The sequence below is a fragment of the Gasterosteus aculeatus genome, chromosome 7 (genome assembly GCF_964276395.1).
Source record: "Gasterosteus aculeatus chromosome 7, fGasAcu3.hap1.1, whole genome shotgun sequence".
In the NCBI taxonomy this organism is placed as follows: domain Eukaryota; kingdom Metazoa; phylum Chordata; class Actinopteri; order Perciformes; family Gasterosteidae; genus Gasterosteus; species Gasterosteus aculeatus.
In genome coordinates this window covers 16,772,036-16,798,318 of record NC_135694.1, presented here as the reverse complement: position 1 = coordinate 16,798,318, position 26,283 = coordinate 16,772,036, and the positions used below count along the sequence as shown (strand labels likewise).

General features: G+C 45.8%; 2 protein-coding genes across 2 annotated transcripts; both read right to left on the bottom strand.

Annotated features, from left to right (window-relative positions):
- Window positions 1-107: 107 nt before the first annotated feature.
- On the bottom strand, window positions 108-8,855 carry wnt11 (wingless-type MMTV integration site family, member 11). Its single transcript, XM_040182909.2, has 6 exons — window positions 8,618-8,855; window positions 6,986-7,169; window positions 5,334-5,578; window positions 3,880-4,157; window positions 3,304-3,596; window positions 108-1,123 (listed from the first exon to the last, which is right to left on the bottom strand). Exons 2-6 carry the CDS (start codon window positions 7,066-7,068, stop codon window positions 949-951), a joined length of 1,074 nt encoding a protein of 357 aa, XP_040038843.2. The 5' UTR covers window positions 7,069-7,169; window positions 8,618-8,855; the 3' UTR covers window positions 108-948.
- Window positions 8,856-14,532: 5,677 nt separating this feature from the next.
- Window positions 14,533-25,681, bottom strand: LOC120822764 (uncharacterized). Its single transcript, XM_040182680.2, has 11 exons — window positions 25,258-25,681; window positions 23,825-23,945; window positions 23,159-23,266; window positions 23,025-23,061; window positions 21,081-22,873; window positions 20,945-20,975; window positions 18,962-20,733; window positions 18,808-18,856; window positions 16,860-18,661; window positions 16,738-16,774; window positions 14,533-16,648 (listed from the first exon to the last, which is right to left on the bottom strand). Exons 1-11 carry the CDS (start codon window positions 25,350-25,352, stop codon window positions 15,114-15,116), a joined length of 7,380 nt encoding a protein of 2,459 aa, XP_040038614.2. The 5' UTR covers window positions 25,353-25,681; the 3' UTR covers window positions 14,533-15,113.
- Between the last annotated feature and the right edge of the window lie 602 nt (window positions 25,682-26,283).

Sequence of the window (26,283 nt, the reverse complement as noted above, 5' to 3'; positions counted from 1 at the left end):
GAAATAATTAGGAATTTGTCTATGCCAAGATTCTGTAATAAGAACCCACGGTACGTGCTTAAAAACGCAGTAGAAGAGAAAAATCATGCAAGTTCCATGTCATTTAATTATTTTATAAATAATTCTTTCTTTATTTCAGTATACAAAATAACAGTATGTACACCCACTCAACAGTGGTTTACAAAATCCATCAGTTCAGCTCATACGCTCTGAAAAATAGAATATATTTTGAACTGCATGACAGGCAAGGAGATGATGCAGCATTTTACAAAGTCCTCAATAGTCTCTCGGTCCACAGGGATGCAGGCGTGTATAGATCTGCACAAGACACACGGCGAGAGTCCAAACCGTCAACCACAAAAATGTTCCATGATTGAAAAGTACTCTGAAGTTCCCTTTTGTGTTCCTTTTCTCCCCCTATTGTCCATCGCCGCAGAGGAGAAAAAGTTTTAATGGTACCTTTAAAAATAAAAAGTACTATGCGGATCCATCAGAACGCTTCGATTTCCGTGGAATGAAACACACGAGTCTCTGTGTAGTGAGGTGCAAAGACAAAAATCTCCCCCTCCAGCATAAAATCCTATATTATTTATTTATTAGATATAATAAAATAGACTTTAGATATCCCTGTTAGGGGGATTTATAATCATTAACAAAGAAAAGGAAACACCCAAGAGGACGGCGGTCTTCAGGTAAACTGGCCCGGTTGCCGTGTTCTTCGCGTCCAGGTTTCGTGTGGCGGAGAAAGAGCCCAGAAGCCCACTGTGCATTTTGGAGATTCAATAAAAAAAATGATACTGACACAAGAATAGAGCTGGTCTCGTTGAAGTTAAACATGCTAAAGCTTAAAACAAAAGTAAGCCTTCTCCGTATTGTAGTGCTTTGGTTAATCTGCAGCCTCGGGTACAGGTAGAGGGCCGCTGGCGGGCGCCGGTCTGAACCACCGACTCATTTGCAGACGTATCTCTCCACGATCCGCTCACACTTCTTGCAGGTGACGTAGCAGCACCAGTGGTACTTGCAGTGGCAGCGCTCCACCAGCTTCTCCGTGTACGGGTTGTAGCCACGGCCGCAGCACATCATGTCGCAGTTGTCGTTGCCGAAGGAGGTCTTGTTGCACTGCCTGAAATTAGACAAGAAAAGGGAAAATGTTGTAAATAGCGGACTGAACGATCCGCTATCGACGCTACGATATTCCGCGCGGTTTCCTGTGTGGTTTACGTTTACAGCTTCATTCAAAAATACTTTGTACGGAGCAACACAATAGTCCTTTCAAAAGAGCTCCGCCGTTCTGTGTGCCTCAGCCTTTTGAGCGTTTTAGAAAACCTTGAATGAGCAGTGAGAATGGCCCCTGCCATAAATCACACTGGATACACGGGGCTGCCATCCCTTCCTTTAGCTTGCCTTCTCCACCTAATTGCATTCTTTTACGATGGCAGTGTTAATGACCAGTGTGTTGAGGGAGACACTGAGGCGGCTGCGGGAGTGAAGGAGAAGGAAGGAGAAAGTTTATTATATCGGTGGGAGCTGGGAAGTATGCAGAATGGGGGAGATAATGTTGTTATATCACTTCCTTGCTGTAAGTGCAAAGAGAGGACAGCACTATGCGGTTCACATCTGCTGCTTGACGCAACAGTACATTAATGTGATTTAAAACTAAAAAACAAGCCTCAATAGCACATCTCTTCCCAATGCCAGGGTACTTTTTCCGTATCAGTGATCACATTTTTTCCATCAGGAGTTGTGGCTAAAATTAGCTGTTTCAGACCGTCTGTATGGTCTTGCGAATGGGGAAGAGCCAACGCAGACCGGAGCAGGGCCACGGTCTAAATAACGCTAAAAAGTGTCCCGCAGCTGGCAAAGAGCAACCAGAGAGCTGGCATTGTGTGTGTGAGGTCAGAGGTCTGAGAAACCCAAACGCTTCGGTCTAGAAGAAAAGTACAATTTTTTTGTAATCTTGATTAATATTACGTTTTAATTTCATCCAGAAAGGAAACTTGTACAGCAGCGTACATCAGTACATTGTCATTACATATACACAAGAAGGCTGCCGTCCTTTAAAAAACATCCACATATGAGTTGTCAGAGTCATTGACCTAACAACCTTTCACCAATCTGGTCCAACAGCAATACAAATTTTACACAAAGTTCTAGCCAACCAAAGTCTTACAAAAGCGAAAATGTAAAAAGCCATCAGTGGAACGCTTAGCTATGGTTGCCCTATTCTAGACATAAAGGAACAATGGATTCCCACCCATGTTCACTCACACGTGCTCAAACACAAACATTAGCTCCATCACACGCTCATTTAATAACGGGGGCAATGCGGCGCCTCGTGATTCGGCTGAGGCTTCGCTGTTGCAAGTCTGCTGCGTTATCAGGCTGCAGACAGACAGCGGACGCATCAGGCCCAGCGAGTGTTGTTGACGTTAGGCATGTCTTCTGGTTATCTCTGAAGTGGCCCAATGGCGACACATCGTATGACAGTCATATGATGTGTGACATTTAAATTATACAGCATGTCTTACTAGTTAGGGCAGCCTTTTATCCTCAGCGGCTTAGTCAACTTGAGCTGGCTGGCTGCTGACCGATAGTCTGGCTAAACAGATGGGACGATGCTGCTGAAATGACATGATATTTTTAGTTTAAACACTAACAGTAAACTAATTAGTAAACCCCATTGTTTGCCTTCAAAGTTAAAGCTAAACAGTAAAGCCTCAAAAACAAGCCGTACTTTTTCTGTAACTCAGTTATGGAAAATTGAGTAATTCAAGAAGCTTGGGCGATAGCGCTGCATATTTGAGCCCTACTTCTCTGACCCTGTGTAGGCCAATGACCCGCCCGCTCAGACTCTGCTTCTCAACTTCTCACGGAGCACAAAGCAGCAGCACGTACACATGTTTAACACTGTGTCCCAACTTAAACACCGGAAGCTCAGAGGCGCAAATAAACCTTTATCTTTGGCGGACAATTTCCTCATTCGTGTGGCCCCCTCCAACCGATATCAGCTGGAGTCCACTCAGCCCTAAGAATAACGGCATTAGTCGTTAGATAGCGAGACGACGACTCCAGTCGCGGTGGCCCTTTCAGCGGCACATGCTCAGACGCAGCACTCTCAGGGGCCGCTGGTTTTTATCAGCCGTCCTGCCAACAAAGCGGGGCCAGCAGGCAGGAGGGCAGTACAGTCGACGACCTGGACGTGCAGACATGCAGGTCGAGCGAAACGGATCCCTGCTACCGAACGTCCCGCCCTCTCACGTGCACGCTCGCAGTCAAAGACGAGGAGGTGGCGCGCGGTCTCACCTGTCCTGGGTGCCGATAGAGCCAAGCTTTTCATTCTTAGCGCAGAAGTCGGAAGAGCTCTGCAGGTAGACCAGCTCGTTATCCCTCACCGGCCTGATGTCAATGTCTTTGGGCACCAGCTGCTTGCGCGTCCCCATGGGCCTGTGGACAACTTTGGTGGCCGACAAGTACTTGGTCTTCAGGTCCATGGCAATCTCCTTCAGGTCTTGCAGGCCTCTCCAGCAGGTCCTTATGGAGCACGAGCCGGACACACCGTGACATTTACACTTCATGACCAGCGCATCTCTCAACGCCTGCATACGACGACATATAATAGTACATGTCAGACAGAATCACAGATGTTTTGATACCAGTTTGTCCTTCGGGATACCGCTTTAGATACCTAAACTTGTTATCGACAGATACCAAGCACCGATCCGTTACCAGTGATTTAATATGCATTGAGCATAATCTCTCCTCCCGCTGAATTCAACAGCTAAATCTATACAAATACATTTACAATTTAAATATCGTATCCCTTAACAACAAAAACATATTGTGAAACGTCGACGAGATAAGCACGGCCATATCGCTGACCTGTCTTCCAACTTCACTGTTGTGAAGGTGCATCAGCTTGTTGGCGTGTGAGCCCGCACGCTTCATCTTCATGGGCGCATCCGAGAACTTGGAGCCCATGATCAAGCCGTAGTGCAGGTTGTCCGCGCAGCCGCCCCAGCGGTAGCCGGGCTCCGGGATCTCCGAGGGAATAGGACCACACGAGCACAACCGCAGGTCCCCGGAGGTGCACGCCCGCGCTATGGTGTGGCTGATGGTCGCGGCGGACAGGGCGTAGACGAATGCAGACTCTCTGGTTCCTGTCGACAAAAGAAGGATCACAAATTGGTCCTGCATTCGACTCATTCGTATATAATTTGTAAGTGTGTTTCCGTCTTTGTTTTTTTTTTAATGAATTGATTATTGGTCAGTAAGTTAGTTGAGAGTCATTAGCAAAGCCGTAGAATCAGAAACTTAATTTATCAACTAATATTTATGTAATATAGTTAGTTCGTTTTTTTATGGTTGTCGGAATGTTACTATTGGTGAGGATGTCATGTCTAATTCTTAGCATGAGCCGTGTAATGGACAGCTTTCCCTCCCGTTGGTTCCGCTTAGTTCTGAAACTATTTCTTTGTAATCAACTTCTCTGCAATCCATCTGTTCCGTTTCCCTCTCAGATCTCTCAGCGCACTAAAAAACAACAAAATTGGCTGCACAAAAATGAAAACATAGTCCATCGGCGCTAACGGGGAGTGAGCGCTGATGTAAGTGGGGGTGATGTGAGCACACAGGAAAGCACCTATGTTAAATTCCGGGGAGCAATTTGGAAGTAAGGGGAGAAATCACGCATGACCTTGGGGCTTGTTTGATCAAAGCCATCCGTGTACAGAGATGAGCCATTTCCTGTCGCTGCAGACTGTTCATTTGGCAAATGGCTGGCATGTCCTCGTGCACAGACCAAATCCCAAGACACACACACACACACACGCACACACACACACACACACACACACACAACAGACTCTGGCTGAATCAAGGTCCTTTTTGGCACTAGACAGAACCAAGAAGTACTGCAAAGCTACCAGATCATGTGGATTTCGGTAACTCATCTATCGTGCAGAATTAACAAATGTTGTATGTGGGGGTCTGTTTAGAAACAGCTTCCATGCGAGTTCCTAGTGAAAGCTCCGTGGGAATATATCATGAAACAATTTTGCTGCCAAAGGAAAGAAGGAAAGTGAGGCATCATTTTTTTTGTCTGTCAAAATTCTTCAGGTTGTAGTCACGTTAATACATGCAGATATCACCGGAGCCATGAATCCTTTTACAGGTTTCTGAACTGCAGTAAATGCAGCAATTAACAACCTCCGTTATGCCTATTCGTTGATCATTGGTCAATAACATCTGACTCCCAGGGGGTTAATAAAAGCGGCCCTTTCCAAACCAAAGCCTCCGCGCCGTCATTCAAACTATTTCATTATCACGGCCGTTACCTCGGTCGAGATCCGGTCGATACTTCTGAGCGTCGGCCGGGATGTCGATGGAGGAGCAGTTCCAGCGCATATCAGAAAAGGTCTTCTGGCACGTTTTCTTGACTTCGCGGGCAGCCGTGATGATGGTTTGCATGAGCTCCAGGTTGCTGCGGCACAGCTGAGCTTGGGAGGACACCAGGCCGGGCAGCAGCTTGCAGTGCTGGGTCTGGTTGATGTGCAAGGACGCAGGCGCGTGTGATATCGACCTGTAGGGTAAAAACATTTGACATTTTACAGTACTCCTTTTCTGAGTTGTAAAAATTATGTTTACGCAACTCAGAAAGAGGTTTCGTCACAGAGCTGTGTTTCATGCGTACACAAATACATTGGATGTCTTATCACATTGAAAATCCCAAAGGAAAAATAAAGCAAAGGATTCATCAAATTTAAGTGACACGTTCCCGGCACGGCCCTTTGCTATTGTTAAAGCACAGAGAAGGCCTCATGATATTCCCTGAAAACCACTAAATAAGAGGACAAAACACATAGATCTGCCGCCACAGAATGCGCCGTCCCCTGTGGCCCCGCTTTGACATCAGTCGTATACGGACCACTGAAGGCCGCACTTTTTAGGTCTTAAGCGTTATTGAGTATGAACTTAATAGAGAAACCGCAGGCGCAGCAGGTTAGCTCTGATCTCCGCTCTCACGTGTCTACACAGAGTTCGTGGGAACCAGGCGGTGCCGACCGCTCCTCGGCCTGTGTTGCATTAAGGGGGCCGAGGGGGCCGCCGCTCGGTGCCCGATGATAAGCTATGACTCGCCTGGGCCGGTGGTAACCCGGCACCCACAGGTGTTTACAGCCGCATCTGTTTTGCGTTCCGCTGGCCGTGCATTCACATCAGGACTGTAAGGGGGCTTAGATTTAGCACATGCTATCCCCAGCTCGTATCCGCACATCTGCTTCGGTCTTCGCGCCGTGAGACGTACAGGCACTCGCCCGGAGACGAGGCCATGGACGCCCCGGCACAAAGCCTGTTTTTTAGTGTTCTGGCGCTGGGATAAAAGTAAAAAAGGCTTTTATGAAAACTCCAAACACAACAATGAGAAAGTAGCAACTGGGGAATTTTTACGGACTTTCCAAAGTCCGATTTGTTGTGAAAATGATTGTTTACTTGAACTTTACCATAGAAACAGTACAAGCAATCATCATTTGTGCCAACATTTACAGCTTTTCAGCATCCCACGACAGCAAACCCCATTTTTTCACTGATTGTGGTCTAACGAGACTGTCTGCAGGGCCAAGACGCTCCGTCACTTCCGTCCTATTCTCTATTCTTATCTTCTAGCTATTATACAGCCGGGGGTCGGCGGGGGGCAGATTTAATCTGACATCTCGGAGCTCTTTTTCCAGAAGGGTTTTCCCTTCATATCTCCAGGAAACTTTTGCTAATCTACTGTCCCCTTCATCAGATACACATGTACGGATCGCAACGGCCTCTCATCAAAAGCAACTTGAGGAATGCTGGGGCCCGTTTCAAAGCTGCCACGGGCCCCTACGCTCTCCATGACACACAAGCACTCGGACGCACAATATCGCGTATCTTTGTGACGTCTTCTGTTTGGACGCGAAGACCCGGAGAAGGAGACGGCGGCCCTCCTGAGAATACTTACAGCCATTTGATGCCGGAGCAGACCTGAGACAGTAGCAGAGCTGCGAGCACACCAAGAGGCAGGACACGAGAGCTGCTCCTCATGGTGGGACGGCGGGCTCCAGTTCACAGGACACAAACACAAAGGGGCTTCTTGGCTCGGACTGGAAAGTCAACTCTCATGGCACGGCCTCCTCTTCTAAACCCTGCAATTAATAACATAAATAACATCAATGACCCGGCGGGGGAGATTTTCTGGTTTTCTGAAGTATTGGTTTACGATGCGCCGACAAGGTCATTTAGGAACAGAGGAAATCTCAGATGATGGAATATTATTTTAGTTTTTACAATGACAATCTCAAACCGTATGCACACATTTAAAGAAATATATTTTACCGCCTTCTAAATTCACTATAAGAAAAGGGGTTTTGCAACAAAACCTGCAAGACAAAGACATATTACATTACATTACAGGTCATTTAGCAGACGCTTTTTATCCAAAGCGACTTACATTACACTTTAAACCCATGGCACATTTTGCCTGGGGAGCAATTAGCAATTAGGTGTCTTGCTCAGGGACACTTCGACATGGAACATGGGGCAGCCTGGACTCAAACCACCAACCTTGTGCTTCCCAGCACACCTTCTCTAACCCCTGCACCACGACGACCGCCTAACTTAACATATCTTAAGTTACATTATTTTAGGACTTGACACTTTCTAAAAAGGCTGAAGTTTATTTCAGAAGCTTTCAGGCAAACAGGGTCCATGCCCTGCTGTCAAAAAGCTTTTTACCCGCCTCTGTAAATCCGTTGTAGATGTGGCGCAGAAAGAGCGGGATCAACGCAGTAATCTTCGGCCGCAGTAGCCGAAGCTCGGTGAGATAAGCGATCTCTTTGAAGGGAGCTCAAACTGGGCGCATTAAACTGCTGATAATGGGCCCTTTTTTCCCCCTAAAGCGGGAGTTCCGCTGAAACTGTGCGACATTCATTATTTAAATGAGCTGAGGTGAGACTCGTTTCACTCGGCCGACGGCTTTTGCGCAGTGACCTGCAGGCTCACATGTCGGCTGCTTACAGTTCACTGCCGGTCAGAAAGTCACACATTCCCCGGAGCATTTAGCCTGCGGTCTTTATTTACAGCTGTTTAGTCTCTTTAACTCGTTTAACTCTTTCCATTTACATTTGGCCCAAGAAGGCTGAATGGCAGCTCCTGTTTCCCCCTGAAAGATAAAGGCTTGATAGCCTCACACACACACACACCATCCGACGTGTGTCACTCATCGAGCAAAGATAAAGTCCACTATTCGCCTTATTTACCAAACGATGGGTGGAAAGATGGAGATTAATTGGCACTAGGTCGGCAAAGATGTTTTTGTAGTATCAACTTCATAATCATTTTGTTAGCCGAGATGTTTAAATTGGGGAAGTATTCATGAGGCAAAAGCCATTTTAAAGACAAAAAAGTTGTTGTGGTCCTCTCTGACGATACAATAAAATAACATGCATTCTTGTAATATTACGTTATTTTATTTGTTCTAGCCTTAATTTAACAAAACCCCAAACGCGTTGTATGAAATCAACCGTGTACAATAGTCCCAAACGTGTAACACGTGCCGGACGCAGCGCTCCTCCGACCCGGCCGGCTCGCTCACCTTTGCCGCTGCGCGCTGCTTTGCACAGGTTGGATCAAAACCAGTCAACAAGAAGAATTCATTTTTTGTTTTAAAAGTAAAAGGAAAATCGCGTAATATCCTCTCCGAGTGAGTGGAATGTTGTCGGTATCAGCCAGACGCACGGGTATAATCCAGCACGGGGTGGTGGAGGAGCTCCGGACAGGTACGCATGGTGTTGGTGAGTGCGAGAGGGACAGAGAGGGCTGAGAGAGTAAGTGAGCCTGGGTTTGAGTGGGTGGGCGGGCGGGCGGGCGGGGGGGGGCTCAACTTTAAAGCACTACCCACTGGCCCGCTTTGATCTCCACTCCTCTTGCGCGCATAGAAACTCTTCAGTTGGATCGATACCCGGAGTTCAAATACAAAAAAAACCCTGTGTGCTGAGTTCTGTCCGTTATTATGATATTTTTATATGTCTACTCTGGTATCATACAGCGATAAATTGTCATTAAAATGTCTCAAAGAACACTTGTGGTCACCTTATCATTGTGCGTATTTCAGTCAACAAATAATACGCATAATTGGTTTAAAAACACCCCTCGGTTTGGAATATTTGCTGTACCAAACACATCTCAGTTCTATTGTTTGACAATATAAATCGTTAAACTGTGTTTCTACGCAGGCACCGCTGAAATAGTAATTATATAGAATAATTAAGTCCAATATCAAGCACAATAATTGCTTTGATCAAAAAAGCGTAAATTCTAGTATCAAACGTTATTTCATATTTGATTCTTAACATAATATAGTAGTAATGACTTGAGATATGTAGGCCACTTTATACTGGATTTCAAAATTGCGGCCACATGAGGAAAAGTGATTGAATAATTGTATAACTATTTTCATAGTCACCGACACACCCTTTTATCCGTAACGGAAATAGTATTGATCCTTTGTATACAGGAATTATTTTTCCAATTTGAAACATGAATCAATGTCTTCCCAACAAGACAAACTTATTAGATCCATTTGGTAAATAGATAACAGTTAAAAGGTACATTAATTAAGCGCACACATGCACACACTAATGCTATCCAAAATCTGTTCTTTACATTTTTTCAATAAAAAAATCTTCTTAAAGACACATTGCGTTTTCCTTAAATATGAACCACACTAAAGATGATATGCTGCGGAGCCAGCTGTGGGGGACGCGTTGTCCCAGAGAATCTGCCGGGCCGCCTCCAGCGCTCCGAGTCAGCAGCGAGCGGTTGTCGTGACCTTGACCTTGCCACGGGTGTAGCTAACGGCCCTCGAGCACTGCTAGCTGCTCCGCTCGGGGGAAAACGGCAGATCAGGTGTGGTCATGCATGCTCCGGAACGGAGACACCGGGAGACCAGGACGAGCCCCCGTTCCTCCGGGGGACACCCGGATCGTGTCTCGGAATTTGTTGGCCCAACAGGCTCCACTGTTACGTTTCACACACGGAACAAGAGCTGCGTGTTTACAGGGGGGCCGTGAGCTCGGCTTCGTGAGAGTCAATGTGTTTTACGTGGCAGTCAACTGCGAATGGGCACAGGTCGGAGTGTGTGTGTTTGTGTGCGTGTGCGTGTTTGTACGTGCGTGTTTTTGTGTGTGTTGTTGGAGCTTCCAGCAGGACCGGGCTCGTCCTACCCGAGACACTTCTTACACTCGGGCTCTCCATTCCTCAGCTAGGATAAACAGGCAGTCCCTTGATCTTCACATCTCACCTTCCAAGCAACATGGAGGGGGAGGATGCCTTCTGGGGGAGACTGAGTGGGGAGGAGGGGGGGGGGGAGGGACTGGAGTCCATGAAAATGAAATAATTCATGCCACATTAGGAGCAGAATCCGAGCAGCGTTTAGGATTATTCCCTGCTCTCTAGATGATGCTATGTTGTCCTTTTTTAACAATAATCTGCTTTCGACATTCTGGGATTACTGGCAAATAACCTATAATGTGCATGAAAAGTTACTTTTCACAAATACAGTTTCCACACAAGTTTCCAAAAGCATACGTTTTGTTTCTAATCCTGCTTTTCTTTGTTTTTCTCGACGCACTGATTAAACCAGATGTGGTTTCAGCCTGAGCTGGAAGTTTGTTTTAAAATGAAGTTTCAATCGGTACATTAGATAACTATATATTAAATCATGGGCTATCAGAGCCTCATGAAATATAAGAACCCAAGCTGTAAATGTACATAAATAGAAATGGTACATTAACCGCCTTCGGCAAAACGCTACAGAATTGGCCCAGATAAAATATGCAGTTTTTACATTTTCTGCTCCCATCAGCATATGAACCCATCTATGAACCCAGATGATCAGCTACAAAGATCAGGGCTAATATTTTCAAATAAAAATGTTGAATCTATTTTCTTTGTTGTTTGTTTGCTATAAATGTTTCATGATTTAAAATGGAGATGAAAGAAAATGGAATAGACGTATGATCTGAACTTTGTTCACTTTTACTGCCCAATCCTCATTAGATAAAAGGGTAATCATGAGCACACTGCAACGGTTTTTATTTTTGAAATCTCCCATTTTAGTTAGTGATTTTCAGATAAAAACCTCATTGATAAACGAATAACTCGTACGTTCATATCGGTCTGTTCTCGATTACCAACTGAAACCATTTGACCGTGGATACATTTCCAATCCAAATCAAAGCCAGGAGTTTGATTAACAGCGTCAACATAAATACAATAAAGCCAGAACTTAAAAGGGAATTTTCAAATGGAAACCATCGGTGAACCACATCCGTAACGGTTCCTTTTCACTCGGCCTTTTATCCCCAAAGCAGGGAACGGCACGCGGCCCTGCTGCCAGCAGATTATTGACAAATAACGACAGCATTGTGAAGAACCAACGGTGTTCCTGGAGGGTCAAATCCGACCAGCAGAGGGGCAGCGACGGCTTTTGAAAGCCGCCGTATGAAAATCCAATCACCCTCGGGTGTCCCTCCTGTGACAGCTCACAGTGGGGATCGCCTCAATAAATAACAAGCCCCGTCCAATCTGCCTGAAAGGACCCACATCCTTCGTACGCCATTTGTTTACAGCCTCGGCCTCTATTGGGCTTTGAGGGCGCAGCCTTTTCAAGTGACAGATGGGTGGCACTTTTGAACACGTCATGTGGTCCTACAGGGAGGCCGCACCAGGATCATTCTCATAGGAGAGGTGTGGATTCCTGGATTCCAGTAATGTAAATTCTAAATCACGTAACGGTCATATTATCAGGCTGTCATACATTTAGAGCTAAATGAGTCCACTCACTCCACCAAACGTGCTTCAAAGGCAAAATGCTAAAATATAGCATTTCTTTTTGGGTTTTTTCTTTACCAGTGATTAAGACATTTTAGAAAACCTTTGTTGATGATGTCATCAGGTGACACGATTTGTATTAGTTTCATTTAATTATGTTTGAATGAAGAATAAGCCTAGAATCCACTGAAATATCTTGGGATTCTCATATTAAATTACTATCTTATGCTACGATTTTCTGTCGATGCTGCAGCTGCATGATTTGCTGGTGACGTTCATGAATCATAAACCGAGCAATACGCCGCGGCAAAGCACATGTGATTTTTATTCTGGGGTGTATTTTCCCCTAAAAAGAGAGAAGCTTCCAGGTGCTGTTTCAGCCGCGTCTTTTATCAAGGCCGCATCTCCGCGTCCAAGGGGGTGTTGCTGAAGATGAGCAAGAGGTGTTTAAGGCCGAGGAGGTTGAGGTGAACCATGTGGCTGGAGGCGCTCTTCGCTCGCACGTGTAGGAAAAGGAAAGAAGAAGAGCGAAGAGAGAAGGGCAGCTCCAGCCGGGCAGCAGGCCTCCAAACCGAGCTGGAGAAGTGCCTGGTTTTTATGAGCTCGGCCCTTTCGATTGCGGTTGTTATAAAAGAAGAATTCCTACTCCTTTATTGATTACATAATTATTGGAAATACCAAACTGCAAGTTTCAGGCACAAATACCTTTCATTCCACTGATTTGTATTATTTTGCAAAGGTCTACAAAACATACTTTTTTCCTTTATTTTAATCTTAAACAATTAAGTACGGCTTGAAATAGCATCTCCTGCTCCATGATTGCATAATGCCGCACACACCTCATAACCAGCTGAAAACAGTCACCTAAGACAGCACTGCACATTTCACTCACAGTGTAGATGCCTGTAGCTTTCCAATGGCATGGAAAAATAATGTGTTTCCTGAAGAGAACAATTAATAAGCTGACATCTGATTAATTCAAACCAAAGGTTGGGAGCATCTGTATCTCGGCCTGTGCTGCCAATTTTCCCTGAAAGGGAACCTTGAAATAAAATCCACTTAAGCCCTGTGTATTCCCCTCCAGAGTGCAGTTAAATCTTACATCAGTACAGAACCTTGACTTCCAGCAGGAAACCTGGCGCACGGGTCAATTATGGCAATACCTTGTTTTGCTTAAAGATGGAGGATGTGTTCTTCATGCGGAAACACACCGGCAGCACCTGAGGTTCCAAACCGTAACGGAGTCCACCTCGTGTAAATAAATAAAACAGCGCTTGGAGGAGGCATGCCACTGGTGGCGGAGGGAGCGGAGGGAGCAGAGGGATGGGGTTACGAGGCGAGGGCTGCGTGAGGCACATGGCCGCTTTGGGGCCTCGCGCACAGTGGAGACAGATCCGTTTGCTCAGCAGCTGAGCGGAGGACAGGGAGATGCTTCTTTTCACACTGAGCTGAGCACCGACAATCGGGGCTTTGTGAGGGAGGCATCTGCTGTTACAGCTCACAGGAAGAATACATGTTTTTATTTTTTTTTTAAAGAGTGCACCCAGTGGGGTTATCGGTGTTAAAAGATAAGGCAGCGTCACGTCAACAAACACAGAGTGTGGATGTGTTAGCGGAGGGTTTTTAACAGCAGCGGCCTTTTTTTATATGAAACGTGTTGGAAGTCGTTCAGAAAAATTGACTATGTATTAAACTTGAATTTAATGTGACTTAAATAAGCCCAGGGATATTGTGTCAGTGTATTTGGTATATAAGACTGAAATTAGTAAATCTGTTTTTTATCTTGTTTTTCAGTATAACATTTGGGTGGATGTTGTCATTGGCCAACACTGATATGAAAGAGAAGCTATGGGTGAAATAAAGGACAGGACATTGCTTTTCTGATTGTCACTTCAGTGGCTGCATGTTATTGCAATTCCTCTCATAAAGGCTTATACACCAAATTGGAATTCAAAGCAAATAATTAACAAGAAAGCCAGACACTGAGCCACAGCACTCAGAATACACTAGTTCTTAGAATTAAATATTAACAGGGCCACAATGGAGCCCCGAAGCCTTGATTTGCATTACCAGTGAATACGAGTCAAACCGGCTTGTCTCACATACCCGGCATTGCAGAAGGCTTACGCTTTATTTGAGGACAAAAGGTAATTGCTAAATAAATATTGACCAGGATATTTTGAAATGATGTAGTGTCCGTATGACCTGAACAAACCGCTCTGTAAATATACGTCCTTGTTGATCAGTTAGTGACTTGTGCAAGTTTTTATTTTTTCATTTAATACAGATTATGTCCTTGCAGGACATATTTTTTTAATGTATCAAATCATTAAAAGTAAGACTATATTGAACACAATGGGAATGCCAAAAAAAAGCTTTGTCCTTCTGCAGTTGCAAATTATTACCATGATGATATCTGGTATCTCAATGGGACCTTCATGGTGCAATAATAAACCATGAAAATGTATTAAAACATATTAAAAGTTACATTAATGACGCACCTGGAGATTAAAGGTACACTTGTGTATTTAGAGATGCAATTCTGATCTCATTCAGTCATTTCCTGTGTAGGCCATTCACAGCACCACTGTGCCATCTTGTGTCACCTTACAGACATGACAACACAAAGGACGACTACATCTATATTTTAAAAAAAAGAGGAACAAGTAAAACATATTTTTGGAGAATTTTATTACTTTTTTGACAAATATATATGAAGGTTTTCCATTTCAGGAAACATTCTTTCAAAAGATACGTTTACAGCAAATTCATTCCTGCAGAGAGACAGGAAACATGAGAAATCATCAGGAGACATGATGGAACTACCCACTTCTATTTGTGCCCAGGAGAGGTTACGGGTGCATTTAATCATTATAATAAAGTTCATAACAGCGATGCAGAAGTCAGTGATTGCCAATGGGACATTTTTCAACATCTGAATTATCATGATACATGGGGTGAATTATTCATTTCGCATCAAGGCACACAAGCATTACTCTTTTTTTTTTCTTTTTTTTGCCAAGACATTGGTCCCATTGGTCAGTAAAACTGTACAAACTACAGGATAAAAAAAAGAAAACAACATAGGGCTTAGTTTGCAGGATAACAACAAAAGGAAATTCAAAGAGAACTCAGATCAATAATGTACACAGAAATATTAAGTTCAGAACACGGCACCTGGAGTAAGGTTGAGACATTAGTTCTTCGGTATGGTTGGTGCTCAGATGGGCAAGCTAGTGACGGAAGACCTGCCTGTCTTACAGAGGGTGTAGATGAGTGAGGTGTCGCTTCTCCTGCTGAATGAACTGCTGTAAGCTTCTCTTTCCCTGTCTGAAGTTGCTCTCCCTCCTTGAAAAGGGCAAGATGACCTGGAGCCTGAGGAGAGTTTCAATGTTACTGAAACTCCTGATCTGCGACGTCTTGAGCGTATCAAGCACGGTGGTCGGGAGGTAGCCGGCCAGGGGGTCCAGCCATTTCTCCTTCCACGACTTCATCTCCGTGTGAAGCGAGGCCTGGTCTGGCAAATCCTCCTTGTACAGGCGGAACACAAGACCACTAAGAATGCTGGTTTCTAGTTTGGACATTGCGTAAGGCACGACCTCCAGACACCTCAACGTATCCAGTACCTTTTCGGTGAAGAGGTCGTCAATTTCAGCTATTGAGTGCTCAATGACCTTCAGGCTTACAGATTCCTTGTAAAACTCGCTCAATGGCTCTAGAAGCACCGAATGCATCATAGGTACGTGGAGTTTAGAGGCCAGCGCGGTGGCTTCTTCAAACCAGACCTTTTGATGGGTGTCAATATCGCTCTTCAGTTTACTGAGTGATTCTTTGAGGTCGGGCATTTGGTTCACCGCCATCAGCATGTCTAAGGGTTTGCCTTGCAGAGACTGACTCAGCTTTTTAGTTACGCTCAAGATGTTCTTCTGCACCACGGCCGACAGGATGAACTCAAAGTTTCGGATCGCGTCAAACAACTGCGATGCCTGCTGCCGATTTGAAGCACTTCCTTCCCCTTTCAGCTCATTTAAAGTGAGCATAACCGCTTCTAAAACCTCCACCATCACCTCGTGCATGTCGTGACTCTTCTCCCAGTTTTTGATGAGCCTGTCTGTCAGCTCGTTGCCCTTCACCTCGTCCTGCTGGAACACGTGAATGATCATGTCTTCCAGCTTGTTCTGCCGTTCTACATCCTCCGTGAGCCAGTGTAATATTTTACCAATGAGAAATGCTCCATCTGCCGCTTCTTCAGCGGGAGACGACCTAGCCAGCCACACGTTAAGGGACAACGCGGAGCTGACTGTTCTCACAGCCTGGGGGTATTTCGTAGCTAAGGCTAAACTCACAGCCCTCATCTGAGCTCCGACCTCACCAACACTCAGCAGGGCTTGCCCTCTACAGTACTCCATGTTCAGCCCCCACTTCTCAGACAGGGCAGTCTCAATTGCATCGGCCAAGACAACTGGGTCTTTGCCAAAGGGGATGAAGGCCAGCGTCTCCTCACACTGGATGTCCTCTTTGTTTAAGTACCTGATGCACAACGGGACGTAGGGCTCGCTGTCGATTTCGACAGCTTGCTCGGTTATGACTGTAAAGAACTGAGAGTCCCAGAGTTCCTTGAGGATCTGTTCACGCAGCTGAGGCTCGTAGAAAGACACTGCTTTTCTTGGTCCGTGGGGGACCTCCGGCGTCACTTCATTACCCGTCGATTTCACCTCTCCATCCGGAGGGTCCTCTGCTACGATGGAGGAGTGCGAATCTGTTGGTGCCGTCAATTCTGCTTTTACACCACCTGATATAAAAAATAAAAATAAATGTTTATGCTGTATAATCAAGTAGTTTGTCGTCTCATAATTACACTCAGAAACAAAATGAACTCACCGATGTCCAACTTCAGTCTTTGCAAAGTTCCAATCACCTAAAAAAAAAGGATAGTGATGATTAGAAGGTTTAAAAAAATAATTTAAAAAAATGGAACATTGCCAAAGCCATTTTCAATGTACCTGGGATAGACACGGGATGCTCTCTGGATCAACCTCCATACACTTGTCAATGACCTCGGGCAGTCTCTGCAGAGTGGTGCCGTGGGACAGGAGCACCACGTGGTCCTTCCTGCTGCCTTTGCATACTGTGTTTTTTAACAGATCCCTCATGGAATTCAGAGTGGTCCTCATCAGGTCCCACTCCATACTGACACTGGGCAGGACCGCGACTAGCCTAAGCAGTGAGGCAACAGTAGGGTGGCTTTTGGCCTCGGGATGGACTAGTGTTTCAGCTATGGATGACGGAGGAGCAGCGTCCTGGTATTTCTCTCCCCAGACCGCGGCCCACGCGTTGATTTCCTGCCGGGCAGCCTCCGGCTCGGGGAGACCTGCCAGGTAGAGGCTGAACGGCTCGTCCGTGTTCTCCGGCAGAACGGGCTGTGGATTGCATGAGGGCAGCAAGGACAGGACCGACAGGGCCTTCAAGTGGCTGTCTGAGAAGCTGTACTTCATTTCATCGACGAGACTTCTGAGGAGAGGGGCACTCAGGTTCTCCCTGTAGTAGATCTCAGGAGATTCATAGCTGTTGGCCTCCTCGGAGAAGCACACTTGTTCAGGCGCTACCTTGGTGGCTAGCTGGAATGCCTGCTCAAACCAAGTGGAGTGCAGCGTGCTCACATTTTCTAACATTTTGTTAAGAGTCTCTATGATGGAGGGTATTTTTTCAACTTCACAGAGGATATCAGCAGGGTTTCCACAGCGGAAGACAGTGCTACAGTTACGAAGGGGAGCACAAGCATTCTTCAGAATCACAAGGGTGACAATAAAATCCAGGTTTCTCAGAGCGGTGGAGAGAACCTGTGCGTGGATGGACTTTGCCCCTAACGCACTCGAGCTAACGGCATCGAGGCAGCTGAGGATGCCCTCCAACGTGTCAGTCAGTATGTCAAAGAAGTCCTCTCTCTTTTTCCACCGTGAGCAACACGTTTCTGGCATTTCCTCCAGGGCCTCTCTTGGCAAATTCAACAGCCCATCAACAGCTTGTGCCAGCTGTCCTTCCAGATACGGAGACTCATCAAAGAACAAGAGCAGGTCTTCTGTGACAGCCAACATTTTTGCGACCGAAGGGCAAGGCACACTTCCCGCCAGCCAATGGGCGAGGCCGCAGGACTCGCTGGGTGTTACAACAGAGAGAGGATAGCTCATGAGGAAATCCAAAGACATCTTCTTCAGGCTTTGATAACCCGAGCCCAAGTGCATGAATGCCTGTCCGCGACACTGAGACATCGGTAAGCCCCAGTCTTCGGTGAGAATCTTTGCCAGGTTATTTGCTTGTGTATCGACATGACAACTTTCGTCAAATGGTAAGAAGCCCATGAGCTCCACCTTTGGGGCCGATTCCCCAACAAACCTGACAAAAACCGGCAGGTGGGTCTTGTCGTCGATCTTGACAGGTTTGTCTGTGATAAGCGAGAAGAAAGGCGATTCCTGGATCTCCTTGAGTAGGACATCTCGGATTCCATTTATGAGAAGGTTCACCATCTCGTCGGCGCTGATAGAGGGCGCGCATTTGCTATCACTTCCAAACCAGTGGCACACGCTGAGCTCCTGGACAAACAGCTCTCGGTCCTCCTGCGAGAGGTCAGAGGGGCTGCTGTTCTTCTTCCCCAGAAGTGTGGCCAGTTTGAATACGGTCGCCAGACTTTGTCGATTATCTCCAGAGTGGCCGTTCTCATCTGCTGGTTTCATGTCCTGGTCGTCAACTTTTTCTTCAGGAGTCTGATGAACTTTAGCTTCTACGGATTCCTCCTTGACACAATCAACTAAATACAGGGGGAAAGAAAGACAACAGGTGTTATGACAAACATTGAAATTGTGTAGAAAAGCTACTATTGAACACTCACGGTGGACATTCGTCAAGTCATGTTAGGAGTATTATAATAGAACAAAGAAACGTCTAGAATCATACCCTCCATATTGTTTTCGGGGTTTCTGTTGAAACGTTTGGATTCCTTGTCCTGTTAACACACCCAGGTAAATACAATTTAGGCAGCATTCAGGAAAATTGACAAAACAGAAAAATAATTTAGAAATGTGACATTTGAAAGAATACTAGCACTTACCAGACAAATGCCCTCCAAAGCCTGCGGAGTGACCTTCAAGCACTGGGTCACCATGCGGTCCAGGTCTCTGCTGAAGTCCGTGCCCACCTGCAGCATGGCCAAGCACGGGGACCTGTCTTTGGGATTAGTGTTCCTCAGGTACTCTTGGAACTTCTTGTGGCGCATTACGACACCGCAGTCCTCCAGCGCCGTGCTGGGGAGCACGGACATGATCCTCAGCAGTGCATTGATGTTGCCAAAGTACTGCATGAGAGGCAGGCGCAGGGTGTGGAATATTGAGCCGGGGATGGTCACGGACGCCACTTTGGTCTTCCACGTCACTCTCCAACAGCACAGCTCAGTGAAGAAGTTGTCGGCATCGGGAAGATCCCCGCTGTAGAGGGGAGGCTTCGACTTCAGGCTCTCAAACATGTAACTCACTGTGACTGAGCAAGGGACCAGGGAGAGGAAGTTGAGAGCTTCTTTGTGGTCCTCTGAGAAATGATCCTTCACGGCATTGATGAGGTTGTCTACGAGGGGCACACTCAGGCCGTCTTTGTAAAAACCCACTGGCTTCATCATGCCGTCTCTGGCCGTCTGAGAGGCATTTTCAGGCACTTCAATCTGCACTCTCAGACTCTGTGCTATTGCACAGGCCTCGTCAAACCAGTTCTGGTGAAACACCTTCATATTTGTTTTTACTCTGTTCAGAGTGGCCACAATTCCGCTGATTTGGCAAAGTTGGGATGCAGCGCTGAAGTGGTCCTTCTGGAGACCTGCACTCAGCTCTCTTGTGAAAGAGGAAGCGTTCTTCAAGACCACCATGCCGATGATGAAATCAAATTCCATGACCTTGCTGAGGAGCGCCACAGCTTGCTCGGACACAAAGGCCTTCCATCTCTGTGGGTTGTTTTTGATTTTCTCCAGACATTCGACCATGGGCTCCAGCATCTGCACAAACACCTCATAAGAATCATGCTTCTCTTGCCAAAGGGCACAGAACTTCCCCTGTAGCTCCTGGACCTTTTCATAGCTCTCTCGGAGACCAAACGCTATGACGTGATCCAGCTGTTTTTGTAGAGCAGCGCTGCTGCCGAAAAACATCACAACCTCTTCGAAAGTATCCAGGGCTCTCTTAACAGCGGGCACTGGGATGGATTTGGACCACCATGTGTTGAAAGAGTAGGAAGAGCAGTGAGTGCTTATGGCAAGAGGATGCAACTCCTGGACTTTGCAGGCAAAGGCTTTCAGCTTATAGGAAACGTCACCGGAGCCCAAGTAGGCTTGACCTCTGCAGTTATTCAAATCAAGATTCCACTCAACGGTTACTATTTCCAGCAGACGCTGTCCCATGGCATCACAATCCAGATCTGCCTCAAGGAATCCCATCAACTCCAATCGCATGACATCAAAACTGTCCACAAACCTCAGGAAGAGCGGAAGGTGGTCTTTCTCCCCAAATTTCACAACGCAGTCGATGAACAGGGAAAAAAAGGATATCCCCACTTCCAAGAGGATTCCCTCCCTGACGGCCTTCTCGCACACAGTGAGAACTTCTTTCATTTCAGACTTGGTCACATACTCAACCTCTCCCTCCTGAGCAGAAGCGTCACCATGCCGCCTGCTCTGGCTGCTGTATGCAGCCGTCACCGCAGTTTGCAAAGCGGATTTAAGAGAATCTCTGTCAGTCTCTGCACACTTGATCTCCACGAGCCTTTCAGCATCCATCTCTAGGTTCAGGAACTGTAATTCTTCTTCTGTGTCCTTCTCAGCATGGTTGCCATGGGACGCCACTGAAATGAGACGGGAAAAGGGTCTTGTGTACTGACATTATAGTTCAACACTTGGTGGTGAATTAAATAAGTAAAGTGGGCATATTTAAGTTTAACTACCTGCCCAAAATGTTTCCATTTTAAAATGTAGCTATCGTTATGTACGCTGCTCATCTTTGTGTCTAGAGCTCTAATTTACAAAAGAAATTCCAAAACATCAAAGCCATCTCACCTTGGGGAGGCTTCTCCTTAGTGTCATCATCCTGTAAAGAACACACACACAAAGTTATTTCAGGTAGAACAGCCGTGTTATCACTAAAGAGGGCAGTTGAACTTCAACGGCATTCCACTCATGAAAATCGACTCACCGTCTGGAGCAACTGCAGGATGTCTGGGTGCTTCTGGACGTATGAATCCACCATCTGTTCGACGTTGAAGTGAACGTCTTGGTTCACGTAGACGTATGCCATGCTGCACTGTCTTTGGTCCTCCGGCGTGGCTCTCAGGTAGGAGTGGCACCTCTCCAGCACCATATGGTATTGACCGTACACGTCTGCCTCTGCGTTGACACAGGGGACCGTGCCCAACACCCGCAGCAGGCTCTGCACATTCGGGTAAAAGCCGATATCTGGGATCTTGAGCGTTGCAAACACCGTGGTAGGCAGGATTCGCCGCTTGCTGGCGTGCCTCCACTTCACCTCCCAACAACCAAGCTCTTCGTAGAACGTGTCTGGCCGCGCGAGGTTGTTCAAGTTGGCATCTGCTACTTTATCCCTGCGAATGCTGAAATTGTGGTCCGCCATGTAGGACGGCACTAAAGACAGCCAGCGGAGAATCCTCACCATCTCCGTGCTGAACACTCGCTTCACCTCCGCCACGAGGTACTGCAGGATGGGCCGGCTGAGATTCTCTCTGTAACGGTCCTCCAGCGGCGTTTCAGCTGCGTCTCCTTGGTCCGTGTCTGGCTTGGTGACCTCCACTCCCAGCTTCTTTGCTCTGCCGATAGCATCTGAAAACCACTTCCTGTGGAATATTGCAAGCTCCTGTTGGTATTTGCTTACCAGCTTTAAGGCATTGGAAATTGTGTACTGCAGCGTACTGCTGATGCTAATGATTCCCCTGAGGCTTGAGTTGAGAATGCTCACACAACAGAGGGTGTTCTTCAGAACAACAAGTGTGATGATGAAATTGAAATTCTTCAGAACTGGCTTGAGCTTGGCCATCTGCTCAGCAGTATCTTCGTCTACCTTTGAAATCATCTCGTTGATGCAGTTCAGGAACGGTTCCAGAATGTCCAACATGGTCTGGAAGGCGTCAGTGCCGTACTCCCAGTTCTCAGCAATGGCGGCCTTGATCCTGTCCACCTCCCCTTTCATATGCCCATACGTTGTCTGGATCTTTCCCTCCAACCTTTTGCACAGCTCCGGTGTTCGCCTGAGTAACGAGGCCACCTCCTCCACCGTGTTGGCGACACTTTGAATGGAGTGCACAGGCATGCAGCGAATAATCCATATGTTGAAGGCATATGGGTCGCTGGGCGACAGAACAACTTGTGGGAACTCCTGCAGAATCCTGGAGGTAAGGTCTCTCATTTTCTGACACATGCTGCCGGTGACCAGATACGTCAGTCCTCGGCAGTGCTCCATCCTCAGCCCCCACTTGTTTCGTAGCTCTGACAGCAGCATGTAAAACAGACTCTCTGTATCCATGTTGCACGGTAAGAACCCAATGAGGTGCTTTTGTGGGAACCCATCGACTGTGACTGATCTGATGAAAACTGGGATCTGCTCTTTTCCCTCTACACTGGTCACATCCTGGAGCAGAATGGAGAAGAATCGCGCCTGCCGGAGGCTGTTTTGGATCTCCTCTCGCATGAGGTCTTCGCTGAATTGGAGGATTTCTTTCTTGTCGATTTTCTCAACGCAGATCCGATTGAAAGCCTGCTGTCCTCTCGTACCTCCCATTGGCTCATCAGTGCTGATGTTCGCACCATTTATGCTGAAGCCAGTAAGTGCCAGGATTTCCTTGAAATAGACCTTGAGAGTTTCTTTTGCTTTAGAGCTGGCTCCATCCTCTTGGGTCTGGTTCTCGTTTTGCAGTTCAGGTGCTGCGCTGGGTACTTCTCGCTTCCCCTCAGCCACCACTGTTTTTGCAGTGTTTTCTGATGGGAAAAGAAAAGCTGAGTGAAAGTCTGAGGTGATTAGAGAAAGGGGCAAATTCAATCTGTGAATAAATATGTATATAGCAGTGTACTATATTCAAACCCCAGACTACAGCTCAAGGGGCTGAAATGACTGAACCAGTTACAGTACCTTTTGTTTTCTTCACAGAGGTAGGATCCTCTTCAGACTATGCAGATGGAAAGGATGATTACATGGTTGCCTTTTTAGTATTGTAGCGAAAAATGTTCAGATGGGACATTTTAAAGATTGAATGAAGCACTCACAGGATCTCTAGCTCGCTTCCTGTGGCAGGTTGATTGATTATTCACTGGCATTGTCGAGTCAAATCTTGTTGGAACAGCATCTTCCCTCAAAACACCACTGGCGTCGCCCTGCAGGAAATAAAGGAGAAATTCCACTTTTACACTAATCTTCCATATTCGAGTTAAGAACATGCAATTTCAGGCTTAAGAAATCTGCAGACAGAAATATGCAACTTTTACTGATCCATATATTTGTACTAACGAAACCCTCCGATAACCAAATTGTTTTAGTTGCCGTTTTAAAAAGTGAGTTGGTGTCATTTTAAGCAATAAAAACCTCCAACTTGTGTTGTACCTCGAGTTGTGATATTGATTAATTGCACAGATGTGTTTGTAACATTCTTACCACCTTGTGCTTATACATTAGTGTTTTAACATTATACGATTCACAAAATTGGCCATTATTACTTGCTTGTGTATAAAGTGCATCAGATCGAACAGGTGTACCCGAATAAACAATCCATGGCAATCCAGTTTATCCATGTTATTGTATGGAAATGTATATTATTTACTCAATAGGAACACCACTGGTGGTACAATGATAGCAAAACAGAGGGCAAAATCCCCATAAATAGTATTATTAATATTATAATAACATACACAAAGGGTAATGTGCAAGCTTCTCACCTGATGAGAGATGAGAGAGGGCTCAAAGTGCTTTGCACACAGTCTGTACAGCTTATGCAACTGCTCGGGAGGTTCTGATTCGAGATCTGGGCGATGACAGTTGTTCAGCCATAGTTTGCATCTGAAAAATAATGGGAGGAAAACTGATCAAAAGTCATATGTAAACAAATTAGTTGCAACGCTTGTGCGTTCATATTCTCTACACTTAATATTAAACAATGACTAGACAAACCGTCACACGCTCTTGAAGGTTTGTGGAACGGTGTGCTTCAATTTCAGAACTATTCATTGTGATGCAAATGGGTTTAGCATGGGCACCTGATCTAATTTATAATGCTATAAAACATTAAAGACACTGTATTACTCCAGTGGTCAAAAGCAAATAGATGTAGTGGCCTGCATCACTGTAAGTACAAGTTAAAATACTTTTTTATACGGACGTAACATCCATACACATCTCTGCTTAGTTATGACTGATACAAAGACATTTATTAGTTCACCCACCGGACAAAAATATATAAAAGAAAGAACAAAAAAAAGGTGTCACAGTTTTAAATGAGCCATTTGCTTATATGATTTAACAAAATTCCATCCCATTTTTAAACTATTTATTTAAATATGCACAGAATAAAGGGTGGGTGGATAAGCCGACTATAAAAGGTGATTTACCCGTCTATATTTGATCTGTTTGTTCCTCCTGCGGCCTGGAGGTCACATGTCCACTTGCACAGTGATACGAATGTAAATAAATTCTTTAGGTTTTCATATGAAGCACAGTCCTGTTGCACAATGCTCCCGCAAAGCAGCGTGAAAAACACCTCTAACGCTCGTTGAGAGAGAACAGCGGGATTAAAGGGGGCGCTAGACCGCCATTTCTACACGGGGACATCACCTGTTAAAACTACCTAACGTTAAATGCAAGAGTATATCGGCATTGTTCGCGAGTTACATTGAAATGCAACGTGACGCACGCCGCTTGGGAGGCGCAACGAGGCCAAAAAGCTCCGTCAGCAGACGGCTTTCTGGAGTTTTGCTAAGCTAACGTCAGCGCCTGCAGTCGCGTTAGCGCACCGCGGGGACGGTCCATGTCGTGTGCCGATGGCAATTTAAATTACAACCCCCCCAAAAGTTTCAAACTATGTTTTCTCGTCGTTTGCGATATAACCGAAAGTAAAGACAAACTGACACCGGTCAATTTCACACTTTGGTATCGTTCTCCGAGCCAGAACGAGTGAACAGAACAGTTATATCACACGGACTATTCTTTCAAGTGTAACGTTAGTCTGCGCCATTTTCGACAGAGTTGTGTCACTGTTAGCCAGCATGATGTTAAGCTAGCGCCAGTGCTAACGGCGGACGCTAACACACTCGCCTTTGCGTGCTCGGCGGCTCGCTTTAAACCCGAGTATCAATGAAACGAGCGCAGGTCTTACCGCTCTGGATCCAAGGGAAAGCTGAAAAGCGGAGCGGAGTTTTCGGATCCTCCTTGTCGATAATCACAGTTGGCTGCGGCGCAGCAGTCAGTCATTTTGGACCTCAATGTTGCTAGCTAGCGAGTTAGCTAGCTTGGCTGGCGATTGCAAGCTGGCAAGCCTACTGTGAGCAAACCTGCTGGAGAGTCTACAGAGCCATGCCGCAGGCAAGACCCGCAGTCGACACAGTTCACTTTAGACGGTATTTGTCGCTTAATGTTTCTTTGGTAAACTAAGAACCTACTTATTTCATGCTTTTAAAAGTTGATGTTGCGTGGTGAGCAAAGAGTCGCCGAAAGCGTGTTATCCCATCAACCAGGAACTAAACCGCGCAGTAGGAAGTGTTGACCAGCAGAGGGCAGAATGTCCCCATCGGCCCCGGCCAAAGAGTCAGATTGTCAAGATAACTCACGTCCTATTCCTTTCCAACCGTGCAGAGCGGACGAGGCCCCGCAAAGAGTTATGCTAGACTTTGGGGAAATGTGATAGTATGCGAAAGTAAAGTATAAACTAAAGTACCCATCGTAAGTATATTCATCATGAATAATTGTGTCGTCATGAAAAGCTACAGACTAGTGTGTATGTTTATGTAGGCAATCGTGTCATTCACCAAATTAACAAGAGTGCACTCTTGGCTCTTGTCAAACTGAAAAAAACTTTTTCTATTGTTTTGTCTTGTTATATGCCATACTAACATATAACTGTGAATGTATTAATGGTGAATAGCGAATCTCGTTTTTTCAGATCACTATCTTGAAGTGCAGTACTGCTCTTGTTAGTTGGAATGCTTTAAGCATTCCAAGTATTGTTCTTCTAATCTTTATTCCGACTTATTCCTCTATTTCTTCCGCCGCACCTTTCAACTCCTTCATACTTTCAGCTATTAAAACCATTCAAATATTAAAATGTTCAGCTTCTTTCTGGCTTGGGGGCTATGACTTTTCAGCTTTCTACCTCTTAAGCTTGAATTTATATAAATCAATAATC